Here is an 18,658-nt window from a genome sequence, read left to right on the forward strand (position 1 = left end):
GACTTTTTAAGTAGAAATAAGGGCTGCTGTATTGCAGTAAAGCATTGTGCTGCATCTGAAGCATCATTACATAGGTGATCTCTGTGACAGAGCTGCTTTTAATGATATAAATAGGGGACTAAGTGCATAAAATTGGTGGTAAGTTAAAATACCTGGATGCTGATTAAGAAAATTTAGTGACATTTTAGTAATATTTTTACATACTAAGGTAACTTAATTTTGATAATGTGGTCAATCTAGATATGACTTAACTGTGTCTTATGATTAGAAATTGTTGGTCTCAGACATGTTTTGTCCTGATGTTTTACAGTATAAATAACCTGATTAGGTGTAGTGATAAAATTCAAAAAGAAGTTCAGGAATTAGAAAAAAGTAATAATGTCTAAAAAGAAAGGTATCTTTAGAGTGTTTGTAAACTCTAGCGTGAACATAGTCAATGATTAAAAACATGGACCTGACACCACAGATCTAAACTAGCAAGCATCTTCAGCTGTGTGATTTTTGGTTCTGTTCAAAAAAATTCATTTCAGCTTTGGGAATTGCTCACCTTCAGTGAATTAAAGGATTTAAACAATCCCTCTCAGTTTAACATGTGTATACCTGAAACACTTGACCTTCCTGATCAGTTCCCAGGTACACTGGAACTCTGTTGCTTTTCTTCCCCTTGCTCTAAGCAAGGCCTTATACAAGATACTGTAATTGAATTTCCACAGGTGTAAAAACTTTAGATCACCACTTGCCTTTACTGGCAATTACTTGTACTGTAGCAGCTTTTATTCATTATTCTGTACAGAGCATTTACCATTATCAAGCTATGCAAACACACAATTAGCATTAAATTTAAATTTTTTTGCCAGTTCATTAGGGTTTTGCAGAATTCAAACTGTTCACTGATTGATATAAATCTTGCATGAGCACATACAAATTCTAAATTCTTTTATGAAAACACTGATTACCTATTCTGGGTAATCTTGGGGAAAATAATTTGTTTACCCGCACTTGTTTCATTAGTGTTTAGTGATTATTATTGTTTCTTAACCTCCTGATTTCACAGATGATAAACTATCCTGTTACAAGAGCTTTTGTCTGGAAGAAATTATGATTATAGAAGTGTAAAAAAAGAAAATTATTTGTAATTTTTTAAAGAAAGATGAGTTATGTCCCTTTCTGTTTCTGAATTAGTAGAATAATAAGGATCTAGAAGACATCCCCTGTAGGTAGATTAAAACTAGCAGTCTTTGCTGTCACAGAAGTCTGAAAGTATGGTGGGAGGCATTATTCTTAATCCAATGAAGACTGAAAGGAGCTTTTCCCTTAATTTATTATGCACCAACCTCCCACATTATGCTAAAAAGCACAAGCTGGCTGTGTATCTGTAGGGGGAGGGTTTCTGTGGTATTCATTCTTGGAGTGAAAAGGAAGTGCAAGAATTCCTAGGACACCTCTTGGATGAGGACAGTTCACATAACTTGATAGGGCAAAGAACACTGAATTACTGGAATTAAATATAAATCTGCCCTTACTGCTGACCTGATCAATGGGACCAAAACAGTACCCAGGTTCTTTTAGGTGTGAGGTATTCAGTTCCTAATTGAGCTGTTCATGGAAGCAGAGAATTTCTGGGGAGTGGGTAACTGCCAGGTGACATTTCCTTTCATAAAAATGGAACAGGCAGAATAATCCAATTTGCCTAATAGGCTGGAAGCAAAAAGTAAATTTAAATGGAATTATGTAGAAAACTTAGAATTCCTTTCTGCTAACATTGCTTCCATTATCTTTAACTGGCAGGTCTTTTCTGTCCCTTCTTCTTGACCTCTCATTTTTGGGAGTGGAGAACCTTTAGCTTGGTTGTTGTAAATCCAATGCTTCTCTGCAGATCCCTTGAAAACAATTCAGTGCAAAGGTCCTGCTTGAGAGGTGTAGTGGTGTTTTAGGAACACAGTACAGGAGGGTGAATGTCAGTGTGTGGTGACAAAAAGGCTTTGATCTGACCAGGCTGGGTGGGGGACACACAACTCTGTTTACTGCCCATTTAAGCAGCATGAAACAAACAAACAAATAGAATTCTAAATGGGAAACAGTATAATTGCAGTTAAATGATTGTTAATTCTTTAAAATAAAAATAGTTATAAATACCCATTTTGTTGGAATGTGGGCATTAAAGTGTGAAGATGCTTTAAGACTGGAATCTTAGTATGTGTGTGTACATTCACATAATTGCTGAGAAGGATCTAGAAATTTTCCGGTATTATCTGTAAAATTCTCTTTGAATTTATGTGCGTTCAGAATGGGGCACATCCCATAGGGAGAGAATATAAAACAGAAAAATGAAGCTACAGCAATAAACCTGATATATCTATGATTGCTATACACAGTTGCATTATAAAATACATGGTTATTTTATAGACTGTATACAGAGTGATTCAAACCAACTTTTTCTGCATGGTGAGCTATATTCAGAAAACCATAAATACAGAAATTAGTGTGAGGAGGGGGAAAATATCATGTCCTTAACTTATGTGTACTTTTCAGACTTCTGACATATTTGATTTGATCAAATACCATTACATATAATCTAATTATAGCTTGTTGTGTCTTTCACTGGCCAGGATTTCTGTTCAGTGTCTTTTAAAGAGCAACCTTTCAAAGAAATTGGTTTGAAGTACTAACAATTAGTCTTTTAATTAAGAGGATTGTGACTAAGGGCACTCAAAACATTCATTATGCATGTAAAAGGTAGGGAACTACTTTTGTGTCTGAGCTTTTTAAAGGTGCTACATGTGCCTGTCTTTGTTTATCTGCAAATTTTTTAGTAGTTGGAAAAAGTTGTAGTAAGTAAAACCAGCAAGTTTATGCTCAGACATTCACTCATGATTTTAAATGAGTTGGTTTTCTTAAAAATCTTTGCCTTCAGTCATTTTGGTTGGTTTTTTGTGCCTTCCATTGCCACAACTCCTACACAATTCACACATTTCAATTATTTATCCCTAAAGCATCCCTATAAGACAGGGAGTTGATAATAAGGTCTGTGCAAAGGAGCAGGAGTTGTTCAGAGAGGAATTCTCACCCTGGAGCTCGGAGCAGAGGCAGATATGTGTGTGTGACTGTTGAAATTACTGAGCAGAAGCTGTGTCAGCAAACAGGGAATGTAAACTGCAGAGATTTGCATGAATTAAGGTTTTCTGAGCTTGGTGTTTGGGGACAAGGGGGTTTTGTACCAGAGGAGAGGCCAATTTCCAACGCTAGGAACTGAAAACAACTGTGAAATAAAATCTGTGAGGTGTTTTTTTCTCTGGAATGTAACTTTAAATGTATTTTCTGCATCATGTGTCTCATTACAGATAATAGTGTGCACATCTCTCAGCAGAAAGAAGGGAAAGCAATATACAACGTCAGTTGCTTCAGTTTTAAAAGAAATTAAGAAAGATCTGATTAGATTATGCTATTCAGTTATTTTGGTTATGTAAATGTTCTGAGTTAGTTCATCCCTTGTGAATAGTTTATTTAAGGCATAGTTGTTATAGGGAAAAATTTATTTTCTCTTGAGAAAGCTTCATTGCATTAGGAACCTAAGGCTAAGTGTGTGATGATCCCATTTCTGCAGAGCTGTGGCTGAGATGGCTCTGTTGAGGGCAGGATGCATCACTGGTTAGTTACAAAGGAGGGTACCAGTCTCCCCTCGGCTGCCATAAGCCAGAGCACACTGGTTGAAGAATGCTCTCTGCAGGAATTGCCAATTACCTGGTTAATCATACAAAGATTACAACGATTATGTTTTTAATAATTATAAGCTTCTTCTGATCCCCATAAATAGTATTAATGTGCTGATAGCCAAAAGCCTTTTGATAAGTACCCAGTGGTTTATCTGCTCTGGTTACAAGCTGAGTGTACTGGCATCTTCTGCCTCTCAGCCCAGTGCTGTCTGTCACTGCCTCTGTCTTTGGAAGACTTTGAAAGGGTGGGTGCTTCAATTGCTCTGCTTCATTCTAAAGCCTGCCCATTTAAGCCTTATTTTTCTCAGGGTACATATTTGTGTTTGGGCAGGCTTAACTCGAGAAGAACCTAAACCAGGGCCTTGCACAGGATGAGCTGTCACCCAGAGGTGGTATTTCACCAGCATCAGTTGTTTTCTGGGTGCATCTTTTCCTTCAAGCACAGTTAGCTCTGTGTCTCCCTGTGCTTTTCCATTGTTAATTGTCTGTATTTCAGTCCATGTGGGTAGGGGATTTTTATGGTTTTGCAGGGCTTTGTTTATTTCATATATCGATGATAGTACTCAAGCATTCTAGTCTGATCACATTTTCATACAGTTCAACCAAGTATTAAATTTAATGGAGTGTTTTTCTATAAGGGCCTTGAATTAAAATCTCCTCTCTTTCTCTGGGGACTGCATGATAGCAACAACCTAGAGAATATCCTTAGCTGGAAATCTGCAAGCATGGATTTCCCTCCCCTGTGGAGGAGGAGCACTTTCTCCCTTACTCCTGGCTGAATTGTTGCTTCCAAATAAACACTGGGAAGCAAGATTTGTTCAGCATTCAGCTTCATGTTTTAGTCAAGAGATTTGGTCATGGCAAATGCAGACAGACAGTGCCTGTCATTTCTTTCTGCACTAGAAAAGCCAGAGAGGAAGGAAACATTACACCTCAGAGTTCTTCTGCTGGCAGCCCAGACCAACAGAGCACGTTGATGGTCTTGGCAACTTGAGAATTTTGCTCTTCCCTGAAACCCCATATATTCCAAAGACAATTCTGCCTGCTGTGCCTGGAAAGGAGTTGGGTTCCTTCATCTATATTGTCAGTCAGTTGTTATAGTTGTTCCCATATATATGCCAAGGCTGGGTTCATTTCTTCTTTGGTCAAGAACCTCTTTCCTGTCTGTCCTTTCCTCCAGAGAAGAGGAAAGTTGCACTCACTTGAGACTGTTTTCTATGGGTTAATCAATTTGCTTCTATTTTAAGATAAAAGTGTATTCTTTATTCTGGCCAAAAGATTTTTGCATTTTAAATGTTTTTCATATATTTGTAGCTCTGTAGACTGTTACTGTATAGCTATATAGTTTCTTAGCCATCAGTCAGTACTTTTCCAGTACTTTGTTAGACAGACACATTCCTGGAATCCTATTTTAATCTCACTTCTTCAGTGAACCAAGGCATTCTACTTCCCCATGTATGTAGATATAAACAATGTGGGGCTAGGAGAAAGGGGAGAGGCTTCAGTAGGAGGCAGAACCAAGGGGGAATTACTTCATTAACTGTACTTTTAATTGGGGATTCTTGTCAATTATGCTAATTTGCTAAACTTATAAAAATGTCATAGCCCTGTATCACGTGCATTCTGCCATAAGTGCACCTGAAGGTTCCTTCAGTAAACAGTAACTGCTTGTATCCTTTTAAACCTTGGCTGGTGATTTCAGGGCTCAGGAAGGCATCAATTCTAATTTAATTTTTCTGTGGCCTCAGAAAAACTGATACTTATTTTTAATGCCTTGTCAAAGTGAGATCTGTGTTATGACAGCTCGTGCTGTTTAAATTCCATGGTTCACTGTGTAGCACAGCAGTCTGTGTGGGAGCTGTCTGACTTGATGGGAGCCCTCTTTCCTGGAGCATGCTCCCATTCTTCTATTCCATTTATGACCTCATGCTTTCATGTTGCAGGCAGAGCCTCCTTTCTCAAATTGCTTTTTTCTTCAGTTACTGCATGCTGCCTCTGGGATGGGCTATTACTGTTGGCCTTCCCTTGAAGTGGGCTGGTGTGGAGGGAGATTGGAGAAAGAAATCACTGTTTGTTATTTCTTCTCTGAATTCCCATAGTTAACCTCAGAAACCTCATTTAGTCATGCAGCAGGAGCAGGCCTTTTGGGGTTTTTTAATGGCTTTTAGCTCATCTGAACAGCACTGATTCTCTCTCAAGGTCAGTCAATTTAAAAGGAAATTATATCACAAGAGTTTGTTAACTCTTGAGCCTTGGGAAAACCTGAATCCCTGTAAACTGGTAAGAGATCACATCTCATAAGGTTTCTTTTCATCATATACTGATTTAGTTTTCAGATCCATTATATAATTTCTTTGCTTATTTTCTGACAGGACAGCAAAAGGATAGTACTGATAGGATAGGAACAAATAGGTATTTGCTTTATATGTCTACAGTTTTTCACTGAAAGTGAAGTGTCACAGAATCATTTTACCTCACCACCTCCATATGAATGCTCCATCAGTTGCTACATTTAAAATACTGTGAAGTTGTATAAGACCAAAATCTAAAGGAAAGATTGCCAATTTAAACAGAAGCTTCTTAGATAATTTTTCCAGTGAGGTTGATATGAGGGCATAATCTGAGGAGAAAATGCTCCCATTAATTAGTGGAAGGAAGACAAGCTTAATAACTTGGAAGATATTTTATTTAGTTTATGTTTTGTAACCTGTGCTCTGTGATGTTTTTCATTCAGTTTCACATTAGTTATAAGGTGTGCACTGTAATTTTTCAGTGTCTGTGAAATCTCAGAATGGACAATTTTTGTCTTCTTAACAGGCCATGGAGCAGATGTGAAATGTGTTGACTGGCATCCAACAAAGGGATTGGTTGTTTCAGGAAGTAAAGATAGCCAACAGCCCATCAAGTTCTGGGATCCAAAGACTGGCCAGAGCCTTGCCACACTGTAAGTTCTTACCCGTAGACTTTTGATTTTCTCTTATATAAGCTAACTTTATAAAATAATTTTTTCTTAATTCGCTTCTTAACTCTTTTCCTCACAATTTTTCAGCTATACACAGTTGCTTCAAACATGAAGTTAGTGCTTTAGCTGTGCCAGAAAATCCAGAGATTAAATTAAGACAATTCTGTATCTGGAAAACTGAGACTTTAATATTCATTATTTAAATTTTCTTTGTTCTTCTTCACAGTCAATCTAGTCACACAGTTCTCATTCAGACTGAGACAGGGAAAAACAAACGAGGTGTTTCATCTGGCTGATGAAAGCTTTCTTATGCTGCAGTAGAAACATGCAGAGTAACTGGAGACTGTCTCAGGGAGTGCTGTCAGTTGCTTTGCAGTACAAAAGGCCAGGATCAAAGCATTGGGCCTTTGCACAGAGAGCCCCAGTGTTCTGCTTTAGTAGCATGAACTGCCTTGTTATTCACCTGAATATTTGTGACTGGCAAATGATACATTTTTACCTGTTTCTGAGAAATCAGTTTCATGACAAACAATCTGTTTCTGTTTCTCTCTTCTTGCAGACATGCTCACAAAAACACAGTGATGGAGGTGAAACTGAATCTCAATGGCAACTGGCTGCTGACAGCTTCTCGTGACCATCTCTGTAAACTCTTCGACATCCGGAACCTGAAAGAAGAACTTCAGGTCTTCAGGGGTCATAAGAAAGAGGCCACAGGTCATCATTTTTTTTATTTGCTATTATTAAGCTTAGATTAAGAATTAAAATTATTTCCATTCATTAGAAATCCTAGTATTACAACTCTGATGGTGTCTTATTGTGTGTTTTAGCTGTGGCCTGGCATCCTGTTCACGAAGGGCTGTTTGCCAGTGGAGGGTCTGATGGCTCCTTGTTGTTCTGGCATGTTGGGTAAGTGGCATTTTCATCAGCACGTTGGGAAGATGTTGGTCAGCTGTGCAAGCTGTTAGACATAACACAAAATACCTCTTTACCCTTTTGGGTCTTTATTTAACCTGCATATTTATGATAATAGTTTTTCTCTGTACTTGAGGAATTTGTTAATGTGCTTCATTTATGAAGTTGTCCTGTAGAAATGTGCTATAAAGGATACAATTGCTTGCACAAAACCAGCCATGTGTTGAGATGGTGATGAATGGTTGAAACTCCTAGTTTCTTAAAGCTTTTTCTGAGATGCTGTAATTATTTTGGTTGTAAATGTACAATTAAAAATCCCTGCATTACTGAACTGCCTATTAAAACCATGGGGAACAATCAGTTCACCCAGTAGAAAATTGGACAAAATATGGGCTAGAGGATGAACAACAACTGAATAGCAGAAGTTTTGTCTTGTAGCTGTAGGAGACATTCAACTGTGTATGTTTAATTTTTTGGTTTTTAATGTATCAGGGTTGAGAAGGAGGTTGGTGGAATGGAAATGGCCCATGAAGGAATGATCTGGAGTCTGGCATGGCATCCCCTCGGACACATTCTGTGTTCAGGCTCAAATGATCACACCAGGTAATTTCAAGTATTTACAGAGATGGTCTAAGGGAATGTATTTACTTTTAGAAGCTAGAATAGCATTTGGCATCAGTGAATAAATAGATTGGAATGGTTCTGTTACACAACCAGTGGCCAAAGCAGAGACACAACTTACGTTGATAGGAAGGACTAGATGGCACTGACTTTTTATGTTACAAGGTAGAGTCTTGACTTCTTGATTTTGGTTGGTGGGAGCTTTTAAATCCACTGAAGAAATTTTTAAAAAATGAATTCTTGTTGTTTCTTGCTGAATAAATACTCCTATCTCCACAGCAATTTTTCCTGCAGATCATCTATTGGTCATGTCTTTTCACATTGCAGACATCATCAGAGGCTGTAGTTTGTGTTTTTAGGTGGGACATGCTATAAACATAGTGTATTTTATAAATGCAGTAATTTTTTGTGGGTGCATGCGTATATTTAGTGCATACAAAGAATATACTTGAGCAAGAAAGTTTTGGAATGGACTAGAAAAATTTATTTTCAGGATCTGACGTTGATGCCTTGTACTTAAACCCATTACACTTTGAAGTATCTTCTAATTTGTAACTATGTAATTCATTATGAAAGGTTTTTTGGGGTTTTTTTTTTTGGCTTGAAGCTCATACCCTGTGTTCAGATCTAGAGCTGAACTTGATTTAGTAAGAGTTGAGTCCTTATGTAATCAAGATACTATACTCTAAATGGAAGAATTAATTAGATTAAAAGTTGTTAGTGCTCTTGACCTTTTAATGAGATCATATCACTTCCTTTTGACAGCAAGTTTTGGACTAGGAATCGGCCTGGAGATAAAATGCGAGATCGTTACAACTTGAACCTGCTGCCTGGCATGTCAGAGGATGGTGTGGAATATGGTAAGGCATTTCTCCTCAATATGGGTGAGGAACAGGCCTAGCTCATTAGGTGACACTTGTGGGTAAGGTGAGGAAGCAGAATTATAGCACTGGGGACCACTTGGACACAAATACCTTTTCCTAAGGATGATTTTACTCCCTGTGTTATCAGTGATCATCATTCCAACAATGGGTTTTATTCTGTTTCCACAGCTCCAGGAGGTAAGACCTGCTCTGTCAATCACAGGAAGGAGGTTTGGCTCTCCCTCTTGCAATGTCTCCAGTTTACTTTTCTTCCTGGAAACTTCATCTGTCTTCAAGACATCCCACAGTCCTGAACTGCAACAGGAAAAGCAATAAGAATTCTAAAACGTTTAAACTTTACTCTGCTCTTAAGGATTTATCTCAATAATTTTAGGTTGCTCAGGATTGCCCAGCTCAATGGTGTGCCTCAACCACCTGTAGTTGCATCTTCAGATTTTTGATTATTTAGGGTTTATTTGGGGGGGGATTAAAATGCAGCACTTTAATACAAGTTAAATTTTAAAATATATTGGTTTGTTATAACAAAAATAGTACTGGTTATGGGTTATTATTTTTTTCTGAGCTTCTACCCTAAATGTAACCTTCCTGAGAAGACATAGTTTCTCACCTTTTGGGGTGTATTTATGAATCTGGACTTGCAATTATTTTAATATCCTGTAATTCATGTATGAAACTAAATTGTGACCTACCAGTTGTAAAATATCTATTTACTATTGGAATATGATACTAATGGTAAAAGTGTGTGAGAATCCGAAGGAATGAAATAGTAATGTAAAGACAATTTTTCTCTAGATGATCTGGAGCCCAACAGCCTGGCAGTTATTCCTGGGATGGGAATACCTGAACAGTTGAAAATAGCCATGGAGCAGGAGCAGATGGGTAAGTAATAGCTATGGGGAAGTACTCTCCTGAGCAACCCAGATACTGTGTGACTTCTTTCTCATTCTTTTCATATTCTTTGGGAGCACAGATGCTCTTTTCTAAAGTTCTGTGTTGTGCATATTTGCCATGTAAAGAAGGATGAGCTGAAAACCTCTGTGAAAAAAATAAAGGATCTTTTGTGTAAGCCTGAATTGCTCTGTTTTGTTTCCCTGAATTGTTTCCCTGGTGCCAAAGGGAAAGATGAGTCCAATGACATTGAAATGACAATCCCAGGACTGGATTGGGGAATGGAGGAAGTAATGCAAAAGGACCAAAAGAAAGTGCCACAGAAAAAAGTTCCCTATGCAAAACCAATACCAGCACAGTTTCAGCAGGTAAATACCTGATACACAGTGAACAGAACCTATTCTTTTCCCAACTTCAATAAGTGTGTGTCTTTTGAAATGTTTTGGATTTTCGGTATCAGCTCTCCTGTACCAACAACCAATGCAATTTACTACAGTAGCTAGTTTAATTACTATTTAAGCATAAAATATTTTATTAAATACCTTCTATCTTGTATCTGTACCTGGGAAATACTTAGAAGATATGGAAGTTTTATTCAGCATTATTTTTACTTTCAAGTATCCATTCTACAAAATGTTTCAGCATATCCTTTCTCACTGAGCAATGTTTTGCACACACATTGTTCTACAGAATTAATCTTGTGTTCCCTAATGTTTATAGGCATGGATGCAAAATAAAGTTCCTTTGCCTCCCCCACCTGAGCCATTGAATGACAGAAAGGAGGATATTAAGCTGGAGGAGAAAAAGAAATCACAGGCAGAGATTGAGCAGGAAATGGCAGCACTTCAGTACACAAACCCACAACTCCTGGAGGTATGTGTGGAAGCACAGAGATTAAGAGGTTTGCTGTAGTCCTTTCTATGACAGACTTGGACTTCACTAAAGTGAGCAGCTTCCTGCAGCAGTTTCACCTGTTTAGCTGTTTTCACCTTTTTAGAAGAAATGTAACTGAACAGGATATTGCACTTAATGCATGAGGATGTGAAACCCTCGCTGAGGCCCCACATCTCAGTTTACCAGTGGGTCTGTTCAGTTAGTAATTTCTCTTTAATTAGTTATTTCTGTTAATTACAAGAAAAACATTCTCAAATTCCTGTGAAATGGGATGACTGCTTCTGATTTTTAGTTGTAGCATACTTCTTAGTTGATTTTCTGTGTCTCATTTTTTAAACAGCAACTGAAAATTGAGAGACTTGCACAAAAGCAAGCTGAGCAAGTGCAGCCACCGCCCCCAGGAGGATCTCTCCATGGACCTCAGCCTTTCCCAGGGCAAGGCCCAATGTCACAGATGCCTCAAGGGTTTCAGCAGCCCCTTCCACCTCAGCAGATGCCAATGAATATGCCTCAGATGGGACCTCCTGGTCCACAAGGACAGTTCAGACCTCCGGGACCCCAAGGACAAATAGGACCTCAAGGTCCATTACACCAAGGAGCTGGAGGTCCACAAGGGTTCATGGGACCACAAGGACCTCCAGGCCCCCAAGGGCCTCCACAAGGAATGCCACGGCCTCAGGATTTACATGGACATCAAGGAATGCAGAGACATCCAGGCCCCCATGGGCCAATGGGGCCAGGTCCACAGGGTAGTGGTGGCCCCCAGGGACACTTGGGGCCGCAGGGCATGCCTGGGTCTCAGACTCACTTGGGACCGCAGGGCCCCCCTGGCCCACAAGGTCACCTGGGTCCTCAGGGTCCCCCTGGAGGGCAAGGAATGCAGGGGCCACCTGGTCCACGAGGAATGCAAGGACCTCTTCCTCACGGCATGCAAGGAGCCCCGGGATCTCAAGGGATGCAGGGCCCCATATCCCAAGGGCCTTTGATGGGACTTAATCCAAGAGGGATGCAGGGTCCACCAGGGCCCAGAGATAACCAGGGACCTAATCCACAGGGGATGATGATGGGTCATCCACAAGAAATGAGAGGTCCTCATATGCAAAGTGGTTTACTAGGACACGGTCCGCAGGAGATGCGGGGCCTTCAGGGACCCCCGCCTCAAGGCTCAATGCTGGGGCCGCCACAAGAAATGCGTGGGCCACCTGGTCCCCAGGGCCAGCAGGGACCTCCACAGGGCTCTTTGGTGGGGCCTCAAGGAAACATGCAAGGACCTCAGGGACAGCCCAACCCTTCCAGGGGGCCGCATCCTTCCCAGGGCCCTCTGCCCTTCCAGCAGCAGAAAACGCCTCTGCTGGGGGACGGGCCTCGTCCCCCCTTCAATCAGGTACGTGGGGGTCTGTGGAACAAGGGGAGGGTTCAGAATGTGGGAATAGTAACTGCCTGTGCAACAGAAATACACAGCAGGGGCTAGGAGAATGGAGGTTAGCTATTCCTTGCAGGACTGAGGCTTCAGGAAAATTGAAGTGGTAATAAAAAGGGTTCTGTAGCTTGGAAACGGCAGGTCTCCCTACCCATGGCAGGGGGATCTTTAAGGTCACTTCCAACCCAAACTGTTCATGATTCTCTGACAGGTAACTGTGGAAAAGGGATTATTGGGAATAGTAGTACAGAAACCAGTCTGCTATGAAAATATGTAACCTTAAGAGAGACTTTTTTTTATTTTTAATTAAACACACTGATCTGTCTTAAGTGAGTTATTTCCTGGGGAGTAGACTAATAAAAGTAAAATTTCAAGAAACTGAACATAAGAAAAGACATATATATTAATTAAAGCGAGGTGTTGCCAACTCTCAGTTGTCCAGAGTAGTTAATCCAAACTATGGGATGAATTTACCATAGATGCTGGCACACCTGGAACCAGCTTAGGTCTGGTTGCACTTAACAGTTGATTCTAAGAGGAGGGGGATACAGAGGGACACAGCACTTCCCATTTCCTGCTCTACTACACATCACATATGTGGTTATTACCTCTCCTAAGTTCCTAGCTGGATAGCACCAGTTCTGTACTTTGTCTCAGCTGTCTTCAGTTCTAGGTGAATTTTGAAAGGGAAGTTTGGGAAAAAAACCTACTTGACTGAAAAAAGTGTGGTGTGTTTTTTAACCAGAATTGTCTCTTTTAGACCTGCACTCAATAGTTTCTGTCAAAACTTTAGACATGCAGAGTACTTAATGTGTAGTCCAGTACCAATCACAATGAGGAACTGAATATTCAAATGAGCTTTAGCTCAGGGATTCCTTTCAGATTGAAGCAGAGTAGCCCACAAGTTGTGGGTTTATTTGAAGCTTTTTTCCTTACAAATCTATAAATTCCCTCCAGAAGGCTGTTAATGTGCCACTGTTGCTAAGATTTCCAAAGTATCCAAGTTACACAAACAGTGTTGGTTCCCCAACTGTGTAACTTAAACCAGCAGAATTGTTTCTTGTTGCTATCCCAGGGAGACTCATTTTTCTTTAAGAATAATTACCATGTTTGTGGAGGACTGTCCTTGTCTGCCCTTGCCACTGACGCTGTTTGGAATTCAGTAGGGTGCTTTTGACAGGTGGCTGGTTATTTTCTTTGGATACTGCTATCTTAAAGCCTTTTACACATACTTAAAAATGACATAGTGAGGTGTTTTAGACTATTCTTCCTTCCTTGTGCTGCACCTTTAGTATGGTGATGGCTTTTAAAAATTACTGTATTTTTAAATTCATGATGTCATAAAGTTTTGCTCCATTTTGCTTCTTTGTAATATGAATACAGCAGTAATTCCTGTTTGAAAAGGTCCAATCTGTGATTTTTTTTTAAACAATAGACTTTAGTTTGTTTTGTGTTCTGGATTTCGCTTTTTTCTTCTGTAAACTTGTATAAATCACTTGTGTTCCTTTTCAGTAGCAGAAGTGTGTGAATATCTGCTTTATTAATGGCTTGTGACATTAATACACAACAAATACAGATAATTGTAAGGGTAATCACCATGTAAGATCTCACTGTTACCTGCACTGGCTGTACCCTGGAAGCAGAGGTTTGCTGGGATACACAAGGCCATTTTCAACTTTTAGTAAAGTACCTCTTTCTAAACTCTGCATATTTTCCAGTTCAAGCAGTTTGAGGCCTGGGATTAATTTGAAACAAAAATCCCATGAAAATGCAGATTTAAGGGTCTGTGTTCCCAGCTTGGTAAAGCACAATTGTTTGTAACCAAGGTTTCTGCCAAGGAGAGTTATTTACTGAGTGCTAAAAACTGCTGCTTTGGTTAAACACTTCCATAAATGGAAGAAGTTCCATAAAATTTATTTTAAGCAAGTATCTGCTAAATATATGGGAAATCCTGGAACTCCAGCAGGGTTTTGGTCAGGAACAGCAGAATCACTGTGATAGCTGGCTCTTACCTAATAAGAGGATGGATTTGTTCTGGACTCAAGTCAACATTCCATCACTAGGAAAGTATTTTGGGGGATTTTGTTTTTCTTTTTTTTTAATTGGGCATTAAGCCAGATCTTTTATTTTGCTTATTTTTCCAACATTCTTACAAAATTACTCAATACAACTGTTAAGTTTGTAGTACATATTTGTGTGCTTTCTTGTGTTTATCACCTACATTGCAGTTGAATATAAATTTTTAATTTAAAATGATACTTCAAGATATGATGAAGTAAATGCACAGATAAACTTTCTGCTTCTCTGCAACCAGAAACAAAAAGGTAGTGTTTCTCCAAAATAAATTTAGAGCATTAAAATTATTTCACTTTGATTCATGGAGAAGTTAAGCAGTGTTATGGTCCAATGATGTGCTGGAGTACAGGTCTTTAAATATTTCCAGGCTGCAGTCTGGAGGGGTTTTAACAAGTCAATGTGAAGGCCAAGTCTAAATCTTGCATACTTGACATGTCTAGGAAAAAATTACATTTTTAGGGTTTCTAGTAAGGGTTTGAGAAGGATTGGCTTTTTGGTCATGTCAGCTTAAGGAAGCTTTGTATTGCAGTCCTGCAGGTTTCAGCTCTGGTTCATATTTTTGTTATTGGATTTTATAGCTGCAGTGTAAATTCTGTACATGTCCCTTTTCAGTTCCAGTCAAGCACAAACTCCAAATGATGACTTTTTGTCAGGCCTGTGCTGTTGGAAGGCAGAATCAGAGCATTGTCCAAACACAGTTTTCCAACCAGTGTCACCACAGCAGGTCCTGTAAATTTGGTACCTGTCAAAATCTTTCATGAGTCTGTGACAACAGCTGAATTTAAAGAGCATTGTTTTATTCTTTAAAATTCACAAAAAATGAGACAAAATACCAAAAGACTTAATATGCTTTTTTTTTCCTTTGGGATCACATAAAGCACACAAAACTCTGCCCACTCTGCTTTTTTTAATCCTAAATGAAGAAAAATGAACTTTGCCATCATGTTAAAATTAAAACTCATGTGTTTCTTTGTTAACAACTTACAGAAGTTTAGAGAAGAGGTTCTCTTATGGCCCTGTTGTTGTTTCTCATCCCAACATTCTTGATACTTTTTTACATATATATATAATTTCTCTTTTTTGTTCATTTCCAAATGAAGTCTTTGGTCTGTGAAGCTCTTTAACTGCCTATAAATTAGTACCTGATATTTTTCAAACAAATTTACACATTTTCCTCATCTAGAGGAATGGAATATTTGTATCAAATACTCAATAAATTCAATACATACTTTTATAGAATACTCATACTCTGAAAGAATATGAGCTTTATCATCTTTGGCTGTAACAGGTAAAATGTGAATACCTGAAATGCTGTTTCCTATAAAATGGTGTTTCTCAGTGACTGAAGCATTACAGATGTGAATGTCTGAAAACTGAGGCTGAAACCATTGGAACATGAGCTCTTTCTGTTGTACAACCTGTGCAGATACAGACTTCATGGGAAGAAAATTGTTTTGCACTCTTACCAAAATGTTTAATTACACATGGCAATTCACGTGGCTTTTCTTGTTACATGCTCACAGGATGGCCAGAACCCAGGTCCTCCTCCTCTGATACCAGGCCTGGGGCAGCAAGGAGGACAAGGTCGTCTGGGCCCTCACAACCAAGGTCCTGGCCTTAATAAAGGTAATTAATTCTATTGCCTGTTCCTGTGAGGGGCTGTCCCAGTGCAGTGCACCCGGGGGGAAATGGCTGGAGCACAGTGCAGGGCCGTGGCTGGGAGAACAGCTTCCATGGATGTGGGCTGGCATACACAGGAAAACATTTCCCAGAAATAGTGTTTAATGTGAAACGTATCCCATGTGCTTTCTAGAAGTGTATGAAGTAGAGCATGCTGAAGTGATTTAGAAATGGTTGCTGAGATCCTTTTTGTCCCCGAAGGCGATGCCCGCGGGCCCCCCAACCATCACCTGGGCCCGCTGTCGGAGCGACGGCACGAGCAGAACAGCGGCGGCCCCGAGCACGGCCCCGAGAGGGGCCTGTTCCGAGGGGGGCAGGACTGGAGCGACGGCAGGGACAGCAGGGGCATGCCCGACCGGCGGGGCCCTCACCCCGACTTCCACGACGACTTCGATCGGCCCGACGACTTCCGCGACGATTTCCACCCGGACAAGAGATTCGGCCACCGACTGCGGGAGTTCGAGGGGAGAGGAGGCCCGCCGCTGCAGGATGAGAAATGGAGGCGAGGCGGGCCTGGGCCTCCCTTTCCTCCTGACCACAGGGAATTTGAAGGAGGCGGTTCCAACCGTGGGCCTCCCGGGGCTTGGGAAGGACGGAGACCTTCGGATGACAGATACCCACGGGATCCTGAGGACGCACGCTTCCGAGGAAGGCGGGATGAGAGGTAAGAATAAATCCATTTCTCTTTCTTGGGTTGAAGGGTAAATAGAGGGAACTCTTTTATTCCTGGTTTCCTTTTCATTAAGGAGTCTATCTGTTTCAGATTTATAAACTGGAAACCAATAAGGAAATGAAAACTCTAATATACCTGAGTATAGAGTCCATAAAAATCATTCAGTAATAGAAGAAAACTTGAAAAATGGTCATTGTACACAGCAGCTTCCATGTCTTTAAACAGTAAGTAAAGAGAAGGGGGAAAGTTTGTAGAGAAGATCCAGTGACACAGGATGAAGACCTGAGACCGTTTTGATGAAAATTGAGAGGAGACTTAAAGGTTAAAGTGAAAAACTTTTGAACACTAGAAGTGGATTTTGAGATTCTGTCTCCAGTCACAAACTACAGCATGACTGTAGAGACTGTAGGATGAGATGCAATGTCCTTGTAAGGAGCAGGAACAGTGATCTGACTGCCAGATAGAAGGGACAGAGTTACAGCATCTGTTGGACTGTCGAGACTATTTTTTCATGCGTTTGCTTGTAGAAATTTTATTTCTCTATCTGACTTATTTCTTAATGCCAAGTGAAGAACTCAAAAATAATCCGATTTACAGCAATGTCCTTGTCATTGCTCACAATCTTCAAATAAATCACAAAGGGATAAATTTATTTTTAGCTACCAATATAAATATGGAGGAATTAATGCTGTCTCTGAATTTAACTATCAGCAAAATTGCTCCAGATTTATGTTAGTTTAATTAAGTGAAATTTGGCCTCCGAGGTCTATGCCTCTCACTGACCACCAACCCTCTATGTATAAGAATGTGTGCTTGTACAAATATGCTGTGGTCTCCACATAATGTGAATTTTGTGTGTTTTAGTTGCCTTTTTAATCATTTTCTTACATTCCTTTTACTTTGCATCTATACAGCTCTTCTTTTAGCTATTTTCTACCTAGCTCTGTAAGATGTAACTTCCTTTTGTGTGAAGAGTATGAAAAGAAATGAACAGTAACTAAAAGAAGGTAACAATTAAAGCCATTTTTTAAAAGTAAAGCTAGAGAGAAAATCCAGTTGGATGGTCCAGTGGTCCAATGGTCTGCATCACAGAACTCTAAAAGACACAGCAGACAAGACTTTTAGAAGCTCAGTGGAGATTTTTCAAATCTTATATTGAAAATGCTTAGGGACTGGAAAATATTTTATTATGGTCCTGATTTTTAAAAAAGTTTCAGGAAGGGAAACAAGAACCTTGTGACCTGTAAATCTAAGTATTTTATTTATCAGAGTACAAGTGTTTGCCCAAAAAGTTTGAAATTAAATGGCACAGGGCTCTAAAAGGCTCACTGTGCTTGTAAATTTGATGATTTTCTTGGAATGAAGGTGAACTAGGTGCCATTTACTGCAGATGTTGTGGTGGACTTAATCCCAGCCACTTGTTTAGCTGACTTGGTTTGAAACTAAGATTGTAACTGGTTTGATCAAGCATGAGAGGCAAATGTGTGTATGTGTGTTTCTCTCTAATTTCCCATCCTTTTCATCCCTGTCCTGTTCTTACTCTACCTGTGCATATCAACATGATGCTTCTACTGCAGAGACCTGCCTCTTCCTGCCTGCTAATCTGCACAGTGTGTAGTTGTGTACAATAAGGTCCTAGGCCTCGGGGAAGAAGATGTGAGAGCAGTCAAACAGGAACTGAACCCGATGCAAGGCAGGGTTTGATGTGTGACTGATGTGAAAAGGCAAATAAGGATATCCATAACACAATATTAGGAGCTGTGGCAGGCATAGGTATTGTAGATTTCAAAACTCAGCTGTGTCCATGAGTTGCCTGAAATAGGAAAGGCCCTGTTCCTGCAGCCCTGGGGCCTCTTGTTGAAAATCTTGGTAATTTCCAAGCTAAGTCAAATCACACCATATCAGTATTAAAGCAGGAGGCCCTCTAAGAAACCT

General features: G+C 39.8%; 1 protein-coding gene across 1 annotated transcript in view; it reads left to right on the plus strand.

The window, feature by feature from the left end:
* Positions 1 to 18,658, plus strand: part of WDR33 (WD repeat domain 33) — a 68,440-nt gene that overhangs the window by 43,244 nt on the left and 6,538 nt on the right. The window contains exons 8-19 of the mRNA XM_056498262.1: positions 6,531 to 6,657; positions 7,235 to 7,389; positions 7,503 to 7,581; positions 8,080 to 8,190; positions 8,974 to 9,068; positions 9,261 to 9,269; positions 9,885 to 9,971; positions 10,209 to 10,348; positions 10,701 to 10,853; positions 11,215 to 12,258; positions 15,894 to 15,996; positions 16,252 to 16,714. Of these exons, the coding sequence (XP_056354237.1) occupies positions 6,531 to 6,657; positions 7,235 to 7,389; positions 7,503 to 7,581; positions 8,080 to 8,190; positions 8,974 to 9,068; positions 9,261 to 9,269; positions 9,885 to 9,971; positions 10,209 to 10,348; positions 10,701 to 10,853; positions 11,215 to 12,258; positions 15,894 to 15,996; positions 16,252 to 16,714 (2,566 nt within the window). The remainder of the gene's footprint in view (positions 1 to 6,530; positions 6,658 to 7,234; positions 7,390 to 7,502; positions 7,582 to 8,079; positions 8,191 to 8,973; positions 9,069 to 9,260; positions 9,270 to 9,884; positions 9,972 to 10,208; positions 10,349 to 10,700; positions 10,854 to 11,214; positions 12,259 to 15,893; positions 15,997 to 16,251; positions 16,715 to 18,658) is intronic.

Source organism: Oenanthe melanoleuca, chromosome 9 (genome assembly GCF_029582105.1).
Source record: "Oenanthe melanoleuca isolate GR-GAL-2019-014 chromosome 9, OMel1.0, whole genome shotgun sequence".
Classification (NCBI taxonomy): domain Eukaryota; kingdom Metazoa; phylum Chordata; class Aves; order Passeriformes; family Muscicapidae; genus Oenanthe; species Oenanthe melanoleuca.